At 31.5% G+C, this 26,200-nt stretch overlaps 1 protein-coding gene across 1 annotated transcript; it reads left to right on the plus strand.

Annotated features, from left to right (window-relative positions):
* Positions 1-12,972: 12,972 nt before the first annotated feature.
* On the plus strand, positions 12,973-25,234 carry LOC107848858 (uncharacterized protein At1g32220, chloroplastic; the record flags this gene model as incomplete). The annotated part of the gene is given in 6 exon segments (XM_016693592.2): positions 12,973-13,224; positions 20,950-21,067; positions 21,163-21,251; positions 21,875-21,930; positions 22,019-22,074; positions 25,141-25,234. Coding segments are annotated over 6 exon segments (457 nt in total), but the record flags the coding sequence as incomplete, so codon positions are not given.
* Positions 25,235-26,200: the final 966 nt, after the last annotated feature.

Genomic DNA, 26,200 nt, shown 5'->3' on the forward strand with positions numbered 1-26,200 from the left:
TCACTATCTCGGCCTTGAGCCCATAAATCCCGAGCCTACGATGGCACGTAGTTCTGGAGTATGAGACCTTGGAATCATACCCAACTTTGTGCTAAATACTACTTCCATACTCAACTCAGAACTCTTAGGAAATCTACCTCAAAATAACTCAAGAGTCTATAATAAAGACCAAAACATATTTCTATTTGCTTTAAATCATACTCAATGTGGATTTCAACTCTACTATGACCAAAAGGCCAAATCTTTCTCAATAATATCAAAGTACTCAATTCATGGGTGCTTATAGCATAAAAGTTCACAAAATTGCAAATCTCAAGTAGGTCTTAATGACCCATAATCAAATCTCAAGTTAAGACTCATCAAAGTTCATACTAGATATCATAAAGATTCATAAATCATATAGAAAATCTGGAATTTTCAACATTTTGCCTTAAAATCTCAACATACTTATGCACTTCAATTTCTAGACATTGGGACTATTAAAATCTCAAGGAATAACAACATAAGGTATAAAATCATACTTTAATTTCATAAAAAAAAACATAGAAAATCATATATTCTCGTAATTAAAGTAACTTTTGGGCACAAGGACGAAAGAAATGTCTTTTTTCAAATCCCATATACCTTAGATTATGACTTGGATGACCAAACTTGTTTGAGATCTTCTCCTTACTCTTGAGAGAGGGTTCTTGAAGCCTTTGACTTGGGAATCTTGAATCTTAATTCAATTTGTAAAATCTATGGTGAGTTCTTGAATTTCTTGGAGATGGAATTTGGGTTTGTCATAGGGGAAGAAAACCTTAGCACTTGGTGTTTTTGGAGGAACTGAAATCATCTCCTTCGTTTTGGGCTATATCTGAGTGTTAAAAGGGTGGGAAAAGACCTAAAAGCCTTTTTAAAAACAACTTAAAATTATTGATCGGGATGTGCGACGGTCCATCGAGGGCCCGATGGTCGTCGGTCCTGCCCGTCGCACCTGGGACAGAACTTAGTTCACTGCCTCACCTGCAATGATGGGCGCAATGGTCTGTAGAGGGTCCGACGGTCCATCGACCCTTATCGTCGCACTCAACTAGAATGGGGCCTTACTTCCTCCTCTGTGACGGTTTGGGCGATGGTCCATCGCAAGCTCAACAGTCCGTCAACCATCTCTATTGCACCTGGGTGATTTTACTGCTTTCTATAAAATGGCCATATCTTTCTCTTCTGATGTCAGATTTCGATGAAATGGGTATCGTTGGAAAGATAATTCAATTTCCCACACGATAAAAAGTCATTTTTAGAAAAATTCAGCAAGGTTTAAACACTAATCACTTTGGAAGTCACTCCTTAATCTTTTAGAGCAAGAATTACGCTTCACTTGACACACTCTAAAGGCTCAGACTACGAGGGAACTTTGTGGGGTCTTACAAAAAGTGTGGGTGGTGGTAAGAAATTATTTTTTAAAAGAAAAATTAATTCTTTTAAAAAAATAATTTTTTAGTTTTGGTTCTGATTTTGTCATGAACTGATAAAATATTGTTTTAGTTTCTGGTTTGAGTCATTACATAAGTGGATTGATATATGTGAAAATATTGAATAAGGTAGTTTAGGATCAGTTCCCGCCATTGCTTCATATTAGAGTTAATTGACGATGCTGCTGAGTATACGTGTTCATCGTACTCACTTTTATTTTTCCGCACTTTGTTATGCAGGTTCTTAGTCCAGTACCATTGGTAGGTGATTCTCGTGGTTGTCTTGAGCTTTTGGAGTGTTGAAAGTAGCTGGCAGTTTTGCAATATGTGTACTTCCTTTCTTCTTCTCAAACAATGTAGTACTTACTTGGGGCTTTGGATTCTAGGTGACAAAAGAGTTTTAAAATGAAGTATGAGTGACACAAGTCTTAATAATTGAGTGGAGTTGACAATTACTTTATTAAGGATTAAGAAATTAAGAAAAGTTTAAAAATAACCCACAAGTTTTTTAATTTACACTTTGATCCAATGTAAAACCTAATATAACTAGAAATGGAGGGAAAAAAAAGGCACGTTTCTCTCTCTTCTCATTTATTGGAGTTTTCTCTCTCTTCGTGATTTTTGTTGTTCATTGTTATTGCTTTATTCATCATCTTCTTCTTCATTATCATCATCTTGTTCTTTATTATCATCTCTTCTTGTTCTTCATCATCATCTTCTTGTTGTTGAACATTGTTGTTACCGCTACTATTGCTACTTGATCAAATTTTTTTAGGTCAAATTTTATTCGTATATCACTTGGGAATTACTTGTAGGTGATTTTAGTAAGTAAAATTATAATTTTTAGTTGAATTTCTCATCTAGGTGTATCTGCTACTGCTGTTTTTCAACAGTAGATAAAACATGTAAAGTGAATCCAACAGATGAGTAATCTGTTGCACAGATAAGCAATCTGTTGCAACATATTGACTAATTTGTTGCAACATATTGACTAATCTGTTGCAATATATGAGTAATCTATTGCAACATATATGACTAATCTGTTGCAACAAATTAGTCATATGTTGCAACAGATTACTCACTTGTTGCAATAAATGACTATATATTGGATTCATGTTACGGGTTCTATCCATTGTAGCAGTAGCAAATATACCAAATAAAAAAATCAACAAAAATCATAATTATACTTACAAAATCACCTATGAAGTAATGTTCACGTGATATACGAACAAAATTTGACCTAAAAAAATTCTAAAAATTTCAACAAGGGCACAACGAATAAGTGAAACACATGAAAAATTTCATGAAACAGGTAAAGAAAACAAAAAATATTGTACCATACATCAAATACAAAAGGATCGAGGGGACAAACGTTTGAGTTCTCCTAAAAACATTTAAGTTCCCTAGTATTTTAATTGTTTTCAAATGGATAACCCATCTATTGTAACAAATTTTCTTTCTGTTTGATAATTTCCAACAGATGAATCATCTGTTGCAACATGTTAGTCATCTGTTGATTCAAATTAAGCAATTATTAGTAATAACTAAATTGATTTAGCTAAAATTAAAGACAAGTCTTTAAAACAATGGGACAAACATTTGAGTTCTCCTAAAAATATTTGAGTTCCCTAGTATTTTAATTATTTTCCAACAGATCACCTATTTGTTGCAATAAATTAGTCATCTGTTGCAATAAATGCTTATAACAGGTTAGTCATTTGTTAATTCAAATTAAGCAATTATTAATAATAATTAAATTAATTTAACTAAAATTGAAGACAAAACCTTAGACAAGGGGGAAAACATTTGAGTTCTCCTAAAAACATTTGAGCTTTAGTAATTTAAATTGCTTTTCAACACATATTTTGTCTATTTAGTAATTTCCAACAGATGAGTCATATGTTGCAACAACTTAGTCATCTGTTGCAACAGATGTCTATAGCTGTTTGATAATTTTCAATAGATGAATTAGTTGTTGCAACAAGTGAGTCATTTGTTGGAACAGATGTCTATATCTGTTTGGTCATTTTCAACAGATGTTTTTATTTGTTTGGTCATTTCCAACAGATTACTCATCTGTTGTAACATGTTAGTCATCTATTGATTCACATTAAGTCATTATTAGTAATAACTAAATTGATTACTAAAATAAAATATGAATTAATAAGTTCAATTACAGTTTCAATTAATCTCATAGTAATTACGCGATCAACTAAATATGTTCGGCTTGAGTAGAGTGATCAATTGATCAATTTTATTTGAAATGATTCAAGATAAGTCATCATTAGAAATAACTATATTGACTTAACTAAAACTAAAGATGAATTAGTAAGTTCAATTACAATTTCAATTAATTTCATAGTAATTACATGATCAATTAAGTGTTTCGTACTAAGTAGAATGATTAATTGACAAATTTTATGTGAAATAATTCAAATTAAACCATTATTAGAAATAACTACATTGATTTAACTAAAATTAAAGATGAATTAGTAAGTTCAATTACGATTTCAATTAATCTCGGTAATTAAATGATCAATTAAGTGTTTCATCCTTAGTAGAATAATTAATTGATCAATTTTATTTTAAATTATTCAAATTAAGCCATTATTAGTAATAACTATATTGATTTAACTAAAATTAAACACGAATTAATAAGTTCACTTACAAGTTCAATTAATCTCATCATAATTACATGATTAACTAAGTGTATTCGTCCTGAGTAGAATAATCAATCGACCAATTTTATTTGAAATAATTCAAATTAAGATATTATTAGTAACAACTAAATTGATTTAACTAAAATTAAAGATAAACTTATAATTTTAATTAATCTCATAGTAATTAAATTATCAACTAAGTGTATTCGTCATGATTAGAGTGATCAATTGACCAATTTTATTTGAAATGAATCAAATTAAGCCACTATTCGTAATAACTAAATTGATATAACTAAAATTAAAGGTGAATTGATAAGTTCACTTATAATTTCAATTAATCTCATAGTAATTACATGATCAACTATGTGTATTCGTCTCGAGGAGAGTGATTAATCGATCAATTTTATTTCAAATGATTCAAATTAAGTCATTATTAGTAATAAATTAATTAATTTTGACTAAATTAAAGACGAATTGATAAGTTCACTTACAATTTCAATTAATGTATTCGCCCTTAATAGAATGATCAGTTGATAAATTTTATTTAAAATGATTCAAATTAAGCAATTATTAGTAATAACTAAATTGATTTAACTAAAATTAAAGACAAGACCTTAGATAAGGGGACAAACATTTGGGTTCTCTTAAAAACATCTGAGCTTTAGTATTTTAAATTATTTTTCCAACATATATCCTATATGTTTGATAATTTGCAACAGATGAGTCATCTGTTGAAACAACTTAGTCATCTATTGCAACGGATGTCTATATTTGTTTGATAATTTTCAATAGATGAGTCATTTATTGCAAGAGGGTAGTCATCTATTGCAACATATGTCTATATTTTTTTGGTCATTTCCAACAGATTTCTTTCTCTGTTTGGTCATTTCCAACAGATGTCTTTATCTGTTTAGTCATTTTCAACAGATTACTCATCTTTTGCAATATGTTAGTCATCTATTAATTCATATTAAGCCATTATATTAGTAATAACTAAATTTATTTAACTAGAATTAAACATGAATTAATAAGTTCAATTACAGTTTCAATTAATCTTATGGTAATTACACTATCAACTAAGTGTGTTCGTCCTGAGTAGAGTGATCAATTGACCAATTTTATTTGAAATGATTAAAACCAAACCATAATTAGAAATAACTATATTGATTTAACTAAAATTAAAGGTGAATTAGTAAGTTGACTTACAATTTCAATTAATTTTATAGTAATTACCTGATCAACTAAGTGTTTCGTCTTAAGTAGAATGATCAATTGACCAATTTTATTTGAAATAATTAAAATCAAGCAATTATTAGTAACAATTAAATTAATTTAACTAAAATTAAAGATGAATTGATAATTTTAATTATGATTTCAATTAATCTCATAGTAATTACATGATCATCTAAGTGTATCGTCTTGAGTAAAGTGTTAATTGACCAATTTTATTTGAAATGATTCAAATTAAGATATTATTAGTAATAACTACATTGATATAACTAAAATTAAAAATGAATTGATAAGTTCAATTACGATTTCAATTATTCTCATATTAATTACACGATCATCTTAGTGTATTCATTCTGAGTAGAGTGATCAATTGTCTAATTTTACTTGAAATGATTCAAATTAAGCCATTATTAGTAATAGCCAAATTAATTTAATAATTACAATTTCAATTAATCTCATAGTAATTACATGATCATTTAAGTGTATAACCTAGTGCAACAAATTTAATCTGTTGCACCAGATGAGTCATTTGTTGAAAATTATCAAACATACATACACATATGTTGTAATAGATTAGTCATCTGTTGTAACAAATGTCTTTATCTGCTAGTCATTTCTAACAGATGACCAATCTGTTGCAACATATGACTTTATTAGTTTGTTATTTCCAACAGATTACTAATCTGTTGCAATAGGTGACTAATCTGTTGCAAAAGATGTCTTTATCTGTTTGGTCATTTTCAACAGATTAGTCATATTTTGCAACATCTTAGTCATCTATTGATTCATATTAAGCCATTATATTAATAATAACTAAATTGATTTAACAAGTATTAATAAGTTCAATTACTGTTTCAATTAATCTTATGGTAATTACACGATCAACTAAGTGTGTTCATCCTGAGTAGAGTGATCAATTGACCAATTTTATTTGAAATGATTCAAACCAAGCCATAATTAGAAATAACTCTATTGATTTAACTAAAATTAAAGATGAATTAGTAAGTTCACTTACAATTTCAATTAATTTTATAGTAATTACATGATCAACTAAATGTTTCGTCTTAAGTAGAATGATAAATTGACCAATTTGATTTGAAATAATTAAAATTAAGTAATTATTAGTAATAACTAAATTGATTTAACTAAAATTAAAGATGAATTGATAATTTAATTACGATTTCAATTAATCTTATAGTAATTACATGATCATCTAAGTGTATTCGTCTTGAGTAAAGTGTTAATTGACCAATTTTATTTGAAATGATTCAAATTAAGATATTATTAGTAATAACAACATTGATTTAACCAAAATTAAAGGTGAATTGATAAGTTCAATTACGATTTCAATTAACATATTGCAATAGATGAATAATCTGTTGGAAAAGACCAAACAGTTAAAGACATTTGTTGAAAATGACCAAACATATATAAACATCTGTTGCAACAGATGACTAACCTGTTGCAATAGTTAACTCATCTATTGAAAATTATCCAACAAATATAGACATTTGTTGCAACAGATGACTAAATTGTTGCAACATATGACTCATCTATTGAAAATTATTAAATAGACAAGATATATGTGAACTCAGAATCAAAATAAGCCACAGAATTTAAAAAGTGACCAAAATAAATCACCTATTTAAAAAGTTACCAAAATAGGCTAAAAGTAATAATTTATTACGTTTTCTATTTTTTTCTTAACGGTCAACTAACGGAGTTGACTTTTATAAAAAACGCAAGAATTTCTTACATTTTACATTTTTTTTGTAAAACGTAAGAAATTCTTACGTTTTATAAAAAAAATATAAAATGTAAAAATTTCTTACGTTTTACACGATAATCAAGAAAAAAATGCAGTGAATTATCAAATCAATTAAAAAGATACTAAAAAATAAGTTGTTCAACATAACAAAAAGTTACGTTCTTAACTTTTTTATAGCAGTGGTCCCCATCCACAATTTCTTTTTCCACAAATGTCCCATCACTTCTACTTTTTCCTCTTTTTACATATGATAATTATGATTTTTTTAATCATGCAGTTCAAATAATTTATTTTTTCCTCTATGTAATAAATTTTTATGTTTTACATAAAAAAAAAATTAAAAATAGAAATATCAATTACCTCATTAACTTAACAATTTTCTTATATTTATTTTATATCAGAAAATAATCACTTCTATCCTTAATTATTCGATTTCTCTCTAAAAAAAATTATACTTTTGAGTTTTTCTCTACTCCAAAATAGTGAAATGTTGAATTATTGTCGATCAAATATGCTACTATATACGAGAATTATATTTTTTTGGTGTGTTAAAAATATGAAATTAATTTTTTCAGATAGTGATTCATTGTAGTTTTTTATTAGTGTTTCGATTAGGATATTGAGGAGGCTCACATGCACAAATATATTTTATATTATAATTAATGGAGAAAAAAATCACAATTTAATTTAGGAACACTCCTAAATTAATATAAGAAAAAATATTTTTTTACGAACACTCCTAAAAAAATATAATTCTTGTATATAGTAGCATATTTGATCGACGATAATTCAACATTTCACTATTTTGGAGTAGAGGAAAACTCAAAAGTATAATTTTTTAAAAGATAAATCGGATAATTAAGGATAGAAGTGATTATTTTTTGATATAGAATAAATATAAGAAAATTGTTAAGTTAATGAGGTAATTGATACTTTTTTTTTTATGTAAAACGTAAAAATTTATTAGAAAAAATAAATTATTTGAACTACGTGTAAAATATAAATAAATTTAACTAATAAAAAAATTCATAATTATTATATGTAAAAAGAGGAAAAAGTAGAGGTGATGAGACATTTGTGGAAAAAGAAATTGTGGGTAGGGAACCACTGTTATAAAAAAGTTAAGAACGTAACTTTTTGTTACGTTGAACAACTCTTTTTTTAGTACCTTTTTAATTATTTTGATAATTCGTTGTATTTTTTTACTCGGTTATCGTGTAAAACGTAAGAAATTCTTACGTTTTATAAAAAATATATAAAATGTAAAAAATTCTTACATTTTTGTAAAAGTCAACTCCATTAGTTGGTTGTTAAGAAAAAAGTAGAAAACGTAATAAAGTATTACGTTTAGCCTATCTTGGTAACTTTTTAAATAGGTGGCCTATTTTGATCACTTTTTTAATTCCGTGGCTCATTTTGGTTCCGAGTTCTATGTGTTGAAAAATAATTTAAAATACTAAAGCTCAAATGTTTTTAGGAGAATTCAAACATTTGTCCCCTTGTCTAAGGTCTTGTATTAAAGACTTGTCTTCAATTTTAATTAAATTAATTTAGTTATTATTAATAATTGCTTAATTTGAATAAACAAATGACTAACCTGTTATGAATATCTGTTGCAATAAATGACTAACTTGTTGCAACAAATAGATAATCTGTTGGAAAATAATTAAAATACTAGGGAACTCAAATATTTTTAGAACACAAATGTTTGTCCCATTGTCGTAGAGACGTCTTTAATTTTAGCTAAATCAATTTAGTTATTACTAATAATTGTTTAATTTGAATCAACAGATGACTAACATGTTGCATCAGATGATTCATTTGTTGGAAATTATCAAACAGATAGAAAATTTGTTGTAACAGATAGGTCAACTATTAGAAAGCAATTAAAATATTAGGGAACTTAAATGTTTTTAGGAGAACTAAAATGTTTATCCCCTTGATCCTTTTTGCATTTGATGTATGGTATATTATTTTTGTCTTCTTTACCTATTTCATGAAATTTTTCATGTGTTTTACTTATTCATTGTGCCCTTGTTAAAAAATTTTTAAAAAAATTTAGGTCAAATTTTGTTCGTATATCACTTGGACATTATTTCATAGTTTATTTTGTAAGTAAAATTATAATTTTTGTTGAATTTCTTATTTGGTGTATCTGCTACTGCTATAATGGATAGAACCTGCGACATGAATCCAACATATGAGTTATCTATTGCAACAAGTGAGTAATCTATTGCAATATATGACTAATCTGTTGCAACAGATGACCCATATGTTGGATTCATATTACAACACTATAAAACGAATCCAACAGATTACTCATTTGTTGCAACAAATTAGTCATATATGTTGCAATAGATTAGTCATATATGTTCCAACAGATTACTCATTTGTTGCAATAAATTAGTCATATATGTTGCAATAGATTACTAATCTGCGCAACATATTAGTCATACATATTGCAACAAATAACTAGTCTGTGCAACAGATTAGTCATATATGTTGCAACAAATACTCATCTGTTGGATTCACGTTACATGTTTTTTCCATTATTAAAAAACAGCAGTAGCAGATACATTCAGATAAGAAATTCAACTAAAAAATAACAAACATTAAAAAAAATAACAAAAAACATAAAAAAATAACTAACACCAACAAATCAAGTTCCTCATTTTCGTCATAACTTAAAAGCCCTAATTTTTTACTCATGAAAATCGAAAAGAAACGATGAAGAACTCGAAGTTGTTGTCACCGGAGAATGTTGTCACGTCGACTGACAATTGAAAGTAAAAAAGGAACGGGCAAGAACTCAAAACTATTTGTTGCCAGAGGTTGAAGTTGCACAAGATTGAAGGGAGAAATTTGAAAAGTTGTTGGTTGGGAGAAGTTAGAGAGGGAAACTATCGAGAGAAAAAGAGAAGAGAGAGATTGATTTGTAAAGGGAGGGAAGTTTTGTGGGTGTGGGTTAATTTGTATTTTTGAAAAGATTAAAAAGTTTAGAAAATATTAATCAAGTCCACAATTAACCTAATCAAGTTTTTTAATTAAGTTTAACCTTTTAAATAGGTCAATGTCACTAATCCTTCATTCAAAATTTAAAAGACACATTTCCTTCAATTTTCTCTACTTACTTCATGTTTTTGTAATGTTAGAAGCTTGTGCTTATGATATCGAATTTTGAAATTTTAAAAATGTCTTTTCCTTTTCTGACTAGATTTTGTGAAATGATCTATTTAAGACTTCTTTTCACTTTTTAAGTATTTAGATTCTGTATTTTTTTACATCTTTTGATTCGTTTGTGTTGTGCGTTTTCCATTAATTTCCTATGTATTGACTTGGTAACAAACACAATTAAAGGGTCACACACAATACTTCCTCCGATTTATATTACTTGTTTTTACTGATTTGATATATCCTTTAAGAAATTTTTAGTTAGAGATAATTTTATAAAATTAATCTTATTAATGATATTTCAAAACTCTAAATTTGACTGTTATTACATTATGATTTGTTTGATATCAAGAATAGTATGACAAAAAAGTACTTTATCTGTTCAAAATTACTTGTCACTATTTAACTTGGCATAGCTATTAAAAAATAATAATTGACATAATAATTTTATCATATTGCTCCTATTAATTGATACTCAATATCAGTTGTTGAAACCAAAGTCCCGAACATATTCATTAGAGCTTATAAGTTTCAACTTTCAAAAGAGTAATGCTTTATGGATATCAGCACATTTCATATTGGATAATTCCTCCCTCTCTTTTCTTTAGTTGAATTCTTAGTAGTAAAAAATTGTAGAGGCAAAAAATTTAATTGCGCCCAGTTTAGAGCTTATTTTTTAAGTAAAGTAAATTTTAAGTGGGTTAATGAAGGCTTCATGTATCAATTTCAAAAATAAATATTGGCACTAGCTGACATTAATTTAATATTTCAAAAAGTCTAGCAAATAAATTAAGGATAAATTAGGGAAAAAAATATCTGTCTTGATACATCGAAATGACAAGTAAATATAAAAAAAATTAAAATAAGTGACAAATAATTTTGGATGGAAGGAGTAATAAAATTTTCTTAATTTGCGAAAGTAAACAAGTAAATTAAAATATTTATTTTTGATAAAAATACTTAAATTTGCATTTTTAACTTGACCTCAGTTGACCCACATATCCTCAAAATTTATGTGTATACAAGTAGACAATTAAACTATTACAAAGTTGAGCAAGTAGATGCATACTTCTTACGTGACAAATCTCATGCGATTTGATATGCAGAATGTATGCATCTCACGTGATTTATCATGTAGGAAGCTTGTGTCTACCTTTACAATTTTATAATAGTTTAAATATCTACTTACGCACAACAAAATTAGAAAACATATATGCATATTAAGATAAGTTAAAAGACACGTGTATGTATTACTTCTTTAAAAATATAACATAAATTCTGACAGTTTAGAGTTTAATTACTGAAAATTTTGATATATTACATAATTACAATAATTTTAATTTGGGTCTGTCGAGATACATAATTAGCTCCTAATATATTCAACGAAAATACATTTTTTTCTTTTGTAAAGATATAAAATTAGCTTATAATATTTTTTTCTTGATTTTGGATCTGTCGAAATACATAATACATTAAATGAAGATACATTTTTTTTTTTGTAACTATACATAATTAACTTTCGATACATTCTTTTGATTTTGAATCTGTCGAAATATATATTAGCTCCCAATGTATTTAATAAAAATACACAATTAGTTGAATTTTTATAAATAATGTGTAAAAATAATAATTATGTAAATTACTCTCTAATAAAAGGGAATAACACACAACAAACCGTCAACATGTCTACTTTAACTGTGAGCCTAGGAGGTAAAGGAGGCATTTGGCTTGATGGTTGAAGTCACAAGTTTCATGTTGAGGGTCTTGAGTTTGATCCTCAACGCTTATACTATTTTTTTTTGGGTATTTTATTGAAAGTTGCTGCCATCAGTAGGACTCACATTTGGGGCCACAACATCAATTAATTTAAATGTTTTACGTATTTTTCTTACTTTTTATTCCTTCATAATTTCTTTCTTTCTTTTTAATGAAATTAGATAGTAAAATTAAAATTTTTTTTCACTTTATAAATTTTTTTACAAGATGGAGTCAGAGTTAAAATTTGAATGTGTTTTTTAAAATATGATTCATAGCTTTATCTTTTAAAAAAATAGCAAAATTATTCATTTTTGACTTATATATTCAAAATATATAATTAAATTTAATCTAAAAGAATAATATTTCAAAATATATAACCAGATAATGAGATAAATTAGATCACATATACGAGTTATGACATACTATTACAAATATATTTTAATTTTATTTGAAAATTTTGAAGTTGAACTTATATTTTGTTATATAACTTATACAAATAATAAAATTCTTTGAATGTACTTTACTTAAATATCATGAATATAATTTAAAAGTCATTTTTATAACTATCACACAAATTACCTTAGAATTTGAAAAAGAAAAATATACTAACAGTGAAAGAAGTGAGGATAAGATTTTTGATATTTTTCAAATTTCAAATTTAAATTATATTAGAAAGAAATTAATATTATATTTTTTAAAAATTATTTCTATTATCAGACTTTATATTGTTGGGCCCGTGCTTTGCATTTCGCAAGTAGTATAATAAGTTAAAGTTGTATAGTTTTGTTATTCGATACAAATTTAGATTAATTGAACAATGAGGAGATCGAACCCGATGAAAAAAAAAATGTAAAATGTAAAATGAAAGAATAATTTTGGGCTCAAAACAGAAAAGTTGCGGTTTGATCGTGGGCGCATATTAAGCCACATGTGTCCACCTGCGTGCCCCTACATAAACCCTCCACGTAAATCTCTCTCTGCAAGCAACGCTTTGATTAAATTTTTAAAATTACACATATATACTATTATATATAGCAAACACAGCAGCAACATCAGTATACAGAAAATCCAGAGTTTTCTAATATTCAATTTTGCAGCTTTTCAACATTTTCATTCGATAGGTGAAAACGCAACGGATCATGTCACGTTTAATCCAAGCTCGATTTTCTCTCTCCCGATTCTCGTAAGCCTTCTCCCCCCTAATTTCATACACGCCATTTCAATTTGTTTTGACTTTTTTTTTTTTTTTTTTTTGCAATTTTTTAGTTGTAATTTTCGACATAGTATCTTTAAGACCATAAAATTAGAAGTTGTTTTGGTACATTTGACGTGTAGCTTTAATTTAAGATCACAAGATTCAAAAATTTATTTATTAGGGAGAGAGTATTTCACAAGATTTTCGGATGTTAAGTTTTCTGCATTGTTAATTGTTTATGTATGTTGTGAGAAATTGTGAATTTTTTGTTAAATGAGTTTAAGGGATGTATTGACTGAAAAGAGGTTTAAATCTCAAATTAGATTTTAAGTTTTGTGCAATGTTAGTGGACACGCTATCTACACTATCATGTAAATTTGATCTGCTATAGCATGTCAAGTTTACGCGATAGTGTAGAATTTTTTGTTCACTGACGGTGCACAAAACTTAAACTCCTCAAATTATAAGGGCAAAGATGGAAGGAAGATTAGTGTATGAGTAAATAGCTAGCAAGTTGAATGAAAAAAGTAGTATATATTGCGCGAGCATTTAGTAGCTACACTTGGAGAGAGAAGGGGAAAATAAAATGCTAGTAAATGTTAATACAAAAAGGGCTTTGTGCAAGGTAGTTTCCAAAGAAACTATTTCAACAGTGTGAAATTTTTCTAGTATTAAACAAGCAATTCTTTATTAGTGAGAGCAGGGGCAGTGAAATTTAGATGGCAAAACCAACAGCTAGTGAAATTGAGTAGCTGGAGTGTGGTTAGGCTAGTTCGTGATATTCAAATGATGAAATCATGATAGTTTTATTTTTAGATGTAGGAGATGGGTTCACTTTTCTTTGGAGATGACAAGACATGTTAGGACACTATTCACGAACCATGACACGTTTCATATTTTGGTGTACTTTTAGGATATTGTCTGAAATAGCGACAAGTGTCAAGAACATCCCATTTTTGAGTATGAGAGATTGAGTAATAGACTGTAATTTTACTTGGTACATTTTTGCAAACAAGAAAGTCATGTCTTGCTTTCATGTTGAGGAAGAAAACTAGTTTATCTTGGTGAGTCGAGGATAATAACTCAAGCTCTTGGGAAAAATAAGTTATTCTCAAATTCACATATGGTAAAACACTAGAAATTGAGTGATTAATTACGTGGTCTTGATATCCGAACCAAGCTGGATTATGTGGAATTAATAGGAAAAGTTGGCACATAGAATTCTGTTGAAGATGATAAAGCCGTGTTAACCAAAAATAATACTTTTGTGGGCGAAGGATATTATAGCCATGAATTATTTGTGCTTAATGTTTTTTATGTTTCTTATTGATAATCGTGGTGTCCGGGTTAACGTGCGTACACCTCAACTAATTCCACGGGACACTTATCACCTCCCACCAACAATAGATATCAAGTAACTCTTTCAACCAAGGCTAGAAAAGATGGGAAGAAATCACCTAGTATTTGTCTCTGTTTGGAATTGAACCCAAGACCTCATAGTACTCAACCCAACTTCATTGAACCACTAAGCCACCCTCTTGGGTGCATTAATGTTTTTGATGTTATCAATGAGAAAATATATACTTCTACTTATATCATTATATGTTTTTGATGTTATGGCATGCTAGAGTAGGATATGTTAATGTCTCATATATAAAGAAAACACAGTCACTTGGTTTGATTTATGGTTTGGACTCGAATAGTATTGACAATGTGGAATATATGTTGAAGTTGAAATTAGTGAAAATACATTCTTTTGTAAATAGTAGAGGTATTGATTATTTTCCTCGATTCCCATCGACTCAGGCGATTTCGAGCAGACTATAACAAAATAATGTGACTTTTGTGGATGATTTTTTCAAATATAGTAAGTTTTATTTAATTAGAAAAAAGATTAATGTTTTTGATGTTAACGATGAGAAAATATCCACTTCTACTTATATCATTATATGTTTTTGATGTTATGGCATGCTAGAGTAGGACATGTTAATGTCTCATATAAAGAAAACATAGTCACTTGGTTTGATTTATGGTTTGAACTCAAAATAGTATTGGCAATGTGGAATATATGTTGAAGTTGAAATTACTAAAAATACATTCTTTTGTAAATAGTAGAGGTATTGATTATTATCCTCGATTCCCATCGACTTAGGTGATTTCGAGCAGACTAACAAAATAATGTGACTTTTGTAGATGATTTTTCCAGATATAGTAAGTTTTGTTTACTTAGAAAAAAGATTATGCTTTTATTTTTCATAAAATTAAGGTTGAAAATCAACTTAGTAGAACAATCAAGAAAATTGGATCCAATCAAGGAGATGACTTTTATATTTGAATGATTTTTGTGAAAAAGGAGTTGATGATGAAGTAACTCCCTTGTACACCTGACTCTATTAGTTATTTCAAATGCATCTGACAATGGTCGAAACTATATTACTTGCAATTTTGCATGCCACTTACGAAATATGATTACTCATAAAAGAACTAGAAACACCTTATGAACGGTAGAAAGGCTATAAACCTAACTTGAAATATTTGGAAGTGTGGGGGCTAACTTGCTAAAGTTCTTTTGCCTTAATTGAAAAAAATAGTAAAATAGGTTCTAATACATCTAGTTGCATGCTTATTGGACATGTTGAACATTATGTTGCATATTGATTTCTTGTTTTAAAGAGTGACGTGCTTGATTATAATACTATAATTGAAACAAAAAATTATATATTTCTTAAACATAGTTTTTCATAGCTTACCGAGTACATGACCCTAAATAGGAAACTGTGGAGGATGTGAATTAGGGTAGAAGGATAGTAGAAAGGAGTGCGTCCTTGTTCTGGTAGGTGCCGCTTTGTTTTGGTATCTATGCTAATGGTCATAGTGCTCTGCTTGTAACGTCTTGTTTGTGGAGTTCTAATAATGTTTGTTGTTTTGGATAGATTGATTGGAGTATTATTTTGTGGTAGTCTTGTTTCTGTTATTATTTGTTGTGCTAATACCTATTGTTACTATATTATGTCTTTTATGAATTGTTTTGTGTCTTGAGTCGTGGGTCTATTGGAAACAACCTTTGTACCTCAACTTTGAGGTATTGGTACAGACTCCGTACACTCACCCTCCACAGACCCCTTTTTGTAGGAATATACTGGGTATGTTGTTGTTGTTGTTGTTGTTTGTTTTCTATTGTTTAATAAAATTTATTTTCTCATGCACCTATCAAAACAAATAATAGAATTACCACTAAATGAGGATCTGAGAAAGAGAAAAAAACGTAGAAAATATTTTCCTTGTAGAAATGATTTTAGAACTTTTCTCGTTGATAATGAACCATCTACTTATTTTGAAGCTTTATTTTTCTTCCGATGGTAGAGATTCAAAGAGGTAATGCAACAACAACAGACACCGTGTAGTTCTATAAAGTGGGATAGGGGAGGATACACCATGCACAGACCTTACCTCTATCTCAAAAGTAGAGAGGTTGTTTTTTGATTAAAGTTGAAATTGATGCTATCATGAAAAGTAAAATGTTTTTTTGACTAGTTTATCTCTTGGTGCAAGATTTATTGGTTATAAATGGATTTTCAAAAGGAAATTTAATCTTGGTGGCTCTTTTAGAGAAATATAGTTCAATTAGTAGCAAAAAGATTTTTCCAAAACAAAATATTTTTACTCTGATACATTGTTCCAACAACTAGAATTTCCTCTATTCGAGTTTTAATTGGCTTATTCTCAATTTGTGAGTTTTTTATTCATCAAATGGATGTCAAAACAACTTTTCTATATGGTGATTTAAAAGAGATATATGACGCAACCCGAGGGAGATGCCCTTCCTGGATAAGAAAATAAAGTTGTTAATAGCCTTAGACAAACTCCTAAATAGTGACATGAGAAATTTGATCAATCTTATTGTAAGATGACTTTTCGTCGGTTGAGGTAGATTAATGTTTTACACTAAAGCGATAAGTGGAGTTTATGTGATGATGTAATTGTATGCTGATGACATACTTATATTTGCTACAAGTTTAGCTATTGCGGGAGGACCAAATAATTTTTGTCTGCTAATTTAAGTACAACAAATATGGCTCAAGTAAGCATGATATTGGGATTCAAAATTATAAAGCACAAAGATTGTGTAGTGTTGTTACAAGATTATTATTTGGAGAGACTTAAGAAGTTTGAATATTTTGATGTGACATGTCTCATCATTCCTTATGATGCTAACTATCAATTGAAAAAATTGGTGATGCGGTTGCTCAATTTAAATATACTCAGATTATTAGAAGTCTTAAAAACATTTACTGAATTTTATAAAATGTGAGCATATACCAAGTAGGAGTATTCGGGACCATTGGCTTGCATAGTTAGATTAATGAAATATTTGAGAGGTACGATGAATTATGTTATGTATGGCGGATTTTCTTCTATTTTGGAAAGCTACAGGGATGCAAAGATCTTTGACTCAATTTGCTAGTGGTTATGCTTTCACCCTTGATGGTGATACAATACTGCGAAAATCAGCTAAGCAAACAATTATTTATAGATCGACTACGAAATCTGAATAGTTTGTTCATATGGAATTGGCTGGTTCTGAGGCCATTTAACTAAGAAATTTCTTGGCTCATATTCCTTTCATCAAGACTCGAGTTAGGACCGGGGGAAGGGACTCGGAGCACTTTCCCGTCTTGATGGGGTTGCACCAAGGATCGACGCTTAGTCTGTTTCTTTTTGCTTTGGTGATGGATGTTTTGACGCAAAAATTCAAGGTGAGGTAACTTACTGTTTGCTTTTTGCAGATGATGTGGTGTTGATTGATGAGACTCATAGTGGAGTTAATGATAGATTGGAGGTTTGGAGTCAAACCCTCGAGTCTAAAGGGTTTAGATTGAGTAGGTCCAAGACGAAATATTTGGAGTGTAAGTTCAGCAAGGTGTCTCACAGGAGTCGGATGTGGTTGTTAAGCTTGATACTCATTTTATCAATAAGCGGTATATTTTTAAGTATCTAGGGTCTATGATTTAGGAATTGAGAGATTGATGAAGATGTCACATATCGGATTGGGGTTGGGTGGATGAAATTGAGGCTCGCCTCCAAAATCTTATGTGACTAAAAGGTACCCCTAGACTTAAAGGCAAGTTCTATAGAGTAGTGGTTAGACCGGCTTTGCTGTATGAGATGGAGTGTTGGTCTGTTAAGAATGCCCACATCCAGACGCATGCCCACATCCAGAAGCTGAAGGTGGCAGGGATGAGAATGCTTCGATGGATGTGTGGGTACACAGGAAAGATAGGATTTGAAATGAGGTAATTCGAAATAAGGTGGGAGTGACATCAGTGGAAGACAAGATGAGGGAAGCGAGGTTGAGATGGTTTGGTCATCTGATGAGGAGAGGCATGAATGTCCCAATGCGGAGGTGTGAGAGGTTGGCTGGGGATGGGTTCAAGTGAGTAGAGGTAGACCGAAGAAATATAAGAGGGAGGTGATTAGACAGGATATGGAGCAACTCCATCTTACTGAGGACATGACCCAAGATAGGAAGTTGTGGAGGAGGCGGATTAGGGTAGAAGGTTAGTATGAGTTTAGGATGTTGTTTCTTTTAGTGTACGACTTGGTGTATCTTGTATATGATATTATTGGATGTATTGATTTTGTCCTTTTATTATTCCTTGTCTAGATTGTTTTATTTTGAGCATTGTTTTAGTTTGAGCCGGGGGTCTCTCGGAAACAACCTCTCTATCTCATTTCGGAGGTAGTGGTATGGACTGCGTACACTTACCCTCCCTAGACCCTACTTGGAGGGAATATACTGTGTATGTTGTTGTTGTTGTCTATTCCTTTCATCAATTATTTGTTGCTTTTGTTTATACATTGTAATTGTCTAGAGGCATTTGCTATTGCCAAGAGCAAATCTTATGAAAACAGAAGTGCACACTTGAAGTTGAGCCACGTTGTCGTTAAAGCTTTAAGAGTTTAAATAATTTTCATCTAATGTGAAGTCGGAAGTAAATTTGTCTGATTCCCTGACTAAACCTATGAGATGAAAATTTGTTCTGTAAACCTAAAAAGAAATAAGGTTACAACCAACTATGAAAAGAGAGGTTAAAACCAACACAATGTCCACAGAGATGGTAAACGAATCTATGTGATTGGAGATTATATGAAATAGGTTCATTTAGGTAAAATAAGCCGATATGGACACTAAAACACTAAGGATGAGTGCTTGATTGCTATTAACGCAGAGGATGAGTTATAACGAATGCATATTCCTTAACAATGGTGTATGTTTTTTTTAGCTGCAATAGATGCTTGACAAATTCACCTAATGAGAGTGGAGCAGGGTTGTACCTATGAGATCTTGCCCCAAGTGTCTGGGGCTCTCATGGATAACCAGGCATACACATGGCTTATTAGGGTAAAACTGCGTCAAAAACAACAAAATTGTGGGGGTTACAATGTGACTGATAAGATTTCTGGCATAAAATGGCATTCCCTGATCCATAGGGATGTTATATTTCACTAATAATTTTGTAAGACATTTTATTGGTCTAAGTTTGGTTCATAGTCCAAATGACACCAAAGTGATTGCATTTGGACCATACAAATCCAACAAGTCCTATTATTTGAATCCTAAATGCTATTGTTATGTGAGGGATTGTTGACAATATTAGATATTTCAAAAGTATCTTCATTCAAATGTCTTGGATAAGTGTCCAAAGACTATCAACTACTTGGAAAGATTAGTGGTACTTGTCCTAAGTTGGACAATTCTCCAGGTTTAATTGGCCAAAATGGGAGGTTCTTGATGCTTGGTGACTATTCATGACAAGTGTCCTAAAGATGAACCAAAATGTGATGTGTGTCATAGCTAGTGACGAGTGTCCTGGTTCTCGGAAAAGTCAGTTCCTATACTTATAAATACCTCATATCATTTCATCATTCGAATAAGAATTAGCCTAACTATCATTCTCACATCGCTATTCTCTCTCACAACTTGCTGGTTTTGTTATAAAAATTTTGTTGTTTCCACTCCCTCCAATAGAGAAGTTTGTTTAATCCTAAGGAACTGGGGAACTTTCACACTACTGACATAGTTGTTTAGAACAGTGCACTGCGCGACTCAAGCACTATTTGGATTTTCTGGTAAATAAATAACATTTATTGTTCTATTATCCTTGTTTCCTCACAGATTCCCCTATAGTCTCTCTTATTGGTGCTTAACACCCTGGTTTTGAACTTCAAAGAAAAAAGAATCCAATAATTTGTTAAATCGTCGCTGAAGAGACATTTTTGCTGCAAGATGCCACAACACTGTTAACAATAAAGAAAAATACCACAATATTAAAGGTGTGTTCGAAAATGGGATTCAAGTTTTTTATGATAAATAAGCCTAAAACGTCTTCTGGTCCATATGAGCGGAATGATCATGGAATTTCAATCATGAAAAGCGTAAGATCATAGAATTCTGAGGTAACCTCCATATTAGTCAATTGAATTTCTGTGTTGATATTTTTGCTGGTCATGATGCTTTTCTTGGTTAGATATCTGTAAATTATCTATACTTAGGACTGTACAACTGTTAAGTTGACTTGTCTTCTCATTTATGCTTTTATTGCCCAATTCTTCTGGCAAAACCATTTAACCTTTTTGGTTTTAAAATTGAGGTATAATTTCAATCATTGAGAGATGTCTTCTAGTTTGTCTGATTTACAATCTTTTAAACAGGAGTATTGCATCATCCAGAAATGTACGGTTTTTGTCAACGGAATCCAATAAAACAGATGAGCCCTTTAAAGTTGAGGAAGCAGAAACAGTAAATATGCCTCCACCCCCAACAGAGAAGGTGTTAATTCTTTAAAGTTTTAAGAGACTATATCACTGTTAATATGTTGCTGCTTGCACCGACTCATTTGAGGTCTATTTAAACTTTCACTTCAGTTACTTGTGCTCGGGGGAAATGGATTTGTCGGGTCACATATTTGCAAAGAAGCCCTGGATCGTGGTCTTACAGTTGCTAGTATTAGCAGGTATTTCACTTAACTTCCATTGTCAGTAAGTTATATATGTCTGATGTACTGGAGCATGAGCATTTCTCTAGGAACTGTCTTGTTGGGTGCTTCTAGTTTTTGCAGATTTTATTTAGCTCCAGCTTGAAAGTGCCCGGGGTGGGTGGGGAGTGTAGTCGACTGTTAAGTAGGATAGTAAGAAAAGCTTAAATGAAATTCAGAATAAAGTGAATCCTGGTCCAATTTGCTTGGGTTGCAAGAGAGTTTCTCTGAAAGCTCTTTGAAGTTGGTTGCGTGTACAATCTTCAGTGTGTATCTCCTGTGTCTACACTCAGAAAATGATATTTGTAATTGGAGTTGTGTTTGGCCATGAATAAAAATTAGAGTTGTTTTTGTTAGTAGTTTGGAGTGAAAAAAGTAATCACAACTTTTCGGTATTTTTCAAATTCGTGGGATTTCCGGAATTGGTCAAACGTGTTTTCGAGAGTTCAACTCCAGGAAAAAGTAAAACTCATGGCCAAATGCCCCCTAAGCGTCTCATCTGTCGCATTCTGAGGCCTCTCTACGTCACGACCTTGCTCTAGTTTTCAGTTTTGTTAGGTTGCCAATCGTGGTGTTCATATTAGTTTTTTGTCTTTTTATAGAACTGGAAGGTCGTCCATACAAGATTCTTGGGCTAACAGTGTGACTTGGCATCAAGGTTTGCTATTTCTCATCGTGCCACTTACTTTTCACTCTCTTTTTGTTTGACGCTGATGGGCCTTCTAAGCATTTTCTCTTCCTGACAGGAAACCTACTTTCAACTGATTCATGGAAGGACGCACTTAAGGGAGTAACTTCTGTTGTATGTACTGCCTCTAGACCTGAATTTTTATTATAATTGCTACCTGGAATAGTAGCTTGGTTAAAGCACACTGAAGCATGCTGTTGGCCATCTCTTGTTGGTTCTGTATGTCTCCTCCTTTTTGAGGGGGTGTAATTTGGAAGTTACGGTGATTGATGGCAAGATTTTCCTCCTTAGTTTAGTCGGTAATCCTTCCAAGAGAGTTGTTGGCTGCCGTGCTCAAGGATTGTCCGTTTTCTTTTTTAAAAATAATTGTTTTAATTTTTCACAAGATGCCTTTTTAATATGCGGTATTTTCTGAAGAATCGTTTTTGTGGCAAAAGATGCTAATCTGTGGTAAAAATTGATAAATACTTTTTGGATCATTGATGCTGATATGATTCCGTTGGCTGTTGCTGATGGATTCTCTTTGTACAGAAACTTCTCCTGAGTTATGTGCATGGTAATCGTAGGAACAGTCAGTTCTCCGTGTTATGCAAGGACAATCTGGTTTATCTTTGTTTTATAGGGGTCAAGGAAGTTAGGTACAGTATGCAAGTAGTCAATTAGTCAGATTGCTTGTACCAGAGTGAGAGAATCTGGGATTGTTGCGATCCCTCCACAAGGTCTCGAGTTCCAGCCCTGGGAATAAGAACTTCTTGCTAGGGAGTGTTACATATAGTACCCGACCTGGAACGTATCCAGATTCTGTGGATGGCTAAATAAGAAAAACGAGAGAGAGAGCGCATTTGTCTCTGATGCTAGTTATTAACCAGAGTGGTAGAACAATTGAATCAATAATGCAGGTGAACTATTGGTGTGAGTTAAGTCCTCAGCTCCACTCTCTTTCTTGGTAAAAACTATGAATATTACCATTGGTAACAACAAAAAGACAACACCTGAAGAGCACCTCACTCTACAACCACCTTCTAGGAAGGTATTATGAAACTTAGGCTTCAGAAGAGTCACTAGTTACACGATAGATGCTGCAAAAAACTTCTACATCTCTTAGACAGTTTAAGTAAATCTATCCTCTATAAATTTGTCTTACTCTGTAACTACCACCTCAATATGTACATTTACTCCTCTAAACAATTTCTAATTCCTAGCTGTCCATGTATGATAGATTATTCCCCCAGATTTCAGCTATCACCTCGTTGACCAGTCACTAGTTACACGGTAGATGCTGCAAAAAACTTCTACATCTCTTAGACAGTTTAGGTAAAGCTATCTTCTCTAAATTTCTCTTCCTGTAACTACCACCTCAATATGTACATTTACTCCTTTAAACAATTTCCAATTCCTAGTTGTCCATGTATGATAGATTATCCCCCCAGATTTCAGCTATCACCTCGTTGAATTGCTTACAACGCGTCCTTTTGATTCTGCTTAGAACTTGTTGCACCTCTCCGGCTTGTACCTGAATTCCAGCTCATTGCATAAGGGGATCCCGGATCCCGGCCAGGTTAGTCCAAGTGCAATCCACAAACAAGTGCTGATTCAATTGCACTGCCCGAGTATCAAATAAGCAGCATTTAGTAGTCTCTCCTTGGTAAGCAGCCTGCCCTGAACAGCCAGTCATACTATAAATGCTTAGGTTCAGTTACTGCACTCCAAATAAGTTAGCAATCTCCAGCTCCCTTTGAGTCCAAATAATGGCAGAGTAACCTCGTGATAGAATATTTCCCTACAGGTGTTAGGGTATTTGTCCAATGCTCATACCAAACTTTCATGTCCTCTTCTCTTCTTGTTTTTTGGGATGAAACCAAACCTTCATGTCCTCTTTCTTTTTGCTTTTTTGGATGAACCAAAACCTCTTGTCCTCTTTCGGGGAATGGATTTTCTTCTGGTACCCATTTGACCCAAAGAGAGGTTTTGTTCTCAGTTAGATGCCACATCAGTTTTCCAACAGATGTCATATCCAGTTTCTCCACCCTCTAATGTTCAATCCCCCACACTTCTTAGGGAGGAGGTTGTGTTTCCATGTGATGCAATTTGGATAGTGTAGGTGTCGAGGAAGGTGTTGTTTCTCTTGACTAGCAACTAGAGGGGTGATTTTGACAGCGGAAAAAATTAGAAAGCATATGGTTGTTTGTGTCAACTGGTGTTACATGTGTAAGGAGATGAGAAGAAGCTATATGTGTAAGGAGATGGGAAGATGTGGATCATCTTCTCATACATTGTGCCTTTACCATGAGATTATGGTGGGATATGCTTCGAAGGTTTCAGAGTTTCTTGGGTTATGCCAAAATCTGTGGAAGTTCTAATGGTTTGTTGGAGAAGTGGAAATAGGACGAGAAGGTGTAAGGCATGGATTTTGGTCCCTCTTGCGTTGATGTTGGTTATTTGGAATGAGAGAAATAGGAGAGCTTTTGAGGGGGTAGATTCGAGTTTTTCTCAAGTAAGGAATAGGCTCTGGTCTCTTATTTTCTTTTGGCGCACCCATAAAATTAAGGAGTAGTCTCTAGTCTCTTATTTTCTTTTGGCTCACCCATAAATTCCCTAGTTGGATAGAAGAATGGATGGACTTCGTAGAGAATTAGATTTTGTAGAATCTTTACCTTTTGATTTTTTTACTTTGTATATGGCTAGCTCGGCGAATAAGTTTTAACTGCTTACACATAGATTGATACTTGAAATCAGGCAACCATTCATACTCTGCAGTATTCTAGGAGATTCCATGACTATCTTATTACCCTCAAAACTGAGAAAATTTTTCTATGTGAATGAAGGAAACTAAGTAGGATCCCTAGTGGTTTGAAAATGAATAGGGGCATTACTTCATACAGCTTCACAATATTCAGAAACAGTTAAATTTACATGTGCTGGTGGATAGCCTTATCTTATATCTTTCATCCTCAGCTTCTATTGAATGGACTTACTGATAAAGTATGTCTTTCCTTGTCTTAGGTTCTGAGATATCTGTGTATGCTATTTCTAGTTAAATTTACTGTTCCAATTTAATATGATTCTCCTGAAGTCTTTCTGAACAGCCACTATGTTAACACCTTCTTCTTATGTTATTTATATGGGAAGTTATGAGCAATGGTTATTTTCTCTCTTATGCAATGACAAACATCTTTGCAGATTTCTTGCGTTGGTGGGTTCGGCTCTAACTCTTACATGTATAAAATCAATGGGACAGCTAATATAAATGCCATCAGAGCTTCTTCAGAAGAAGGTAGTAGCTAGCTATAACAGTCTACTTAAGCACCTCTCCTTATTGGTATGAGAGTTAGCTTTACACTTCTTTTTTCTTTAGACCATGAAAACTATGATCTTTCAATGCCACAAGAGACGCTTAGTTATATATTTAGATAACCTGAATGTTACAATAATGTAATTCTATGAAGTCTTCTTTAATTGCCATGGATGGTATTGTTCCTCTTTCTACCAATCAAAGCACCTTCCACAGTGTTAAGATATTTCTTGTTTTTTAAATAAATAATTCTCTCTGGCCTTAAAAAGTCTTAGAGATGCCTGTTGGGTATTCCATTGGTCATAAACTACCTCTTATTGCTTCTACAGTTGATTGCTTTGTTTTGACCTGGATTTTAAATATTTATTGGTGCCACTAGGAGGTAAAAGTAGGTTAATTGTCTGTAAGGACTGGATGTTGGGAGCATTTTTAAGTGATACTCAACAATTGAAAAGGTTCTTCGTTATCTTATGAGAAGCATATATTGCTCTAAGCAAGCTTGTCAGTTCTTTTTTACAAAACCCAATGGGAGTAGAATGAAAAGGGTCTCTGTTATCAAGCATCATAAACAGTTTGTTATTAGGAAAAAAGTTTAGTTTTTGGAATATTCGGAAAAAAAAAGATCTCTTTGGCTTAGTAATTAGTAACTACTACCCTTGTTTCAATGCCACCTAAAAACACTTATGGTGGATATATTGGTGAATGATTTAATTTCTTATAGCATAGTTGATTGGAAGCAAAGTAGTTAGATGACAAGTTGGTGTAGTCATAGGATTAAGTGTCAACAATTTGTAAAAGTGTTGCATATTTGAGGGCATAATCGTTCATTTCATGAGTTTACCTTCGCTTCTTCTGCCTATTGTCTGTAGGAGTAGATAATAGTGACCTAGCTTACCTTCTGTGAGTCCCTTTAGTTTGGACATCCCTTTCTAGCTTTTCAACTTTTGA

This window comes from Capsicum annuum, unplaced genomic scaffold (assembly GCF_002878395.1).
Source record: "Capsicum annuum cultivar UCD-10X-F1 unplaced genomic scaffold, UCD10Xv1.1 ctg4061, whole genome shotgun sequence".
NCBI classification, from domain to species: domain Eukaryota; kingdom Viridiplantae; phylum Streptophyta; class Magnoliopsida; order Solanales; family Solanaceae; genus Capsicum; species Capsicum annuum.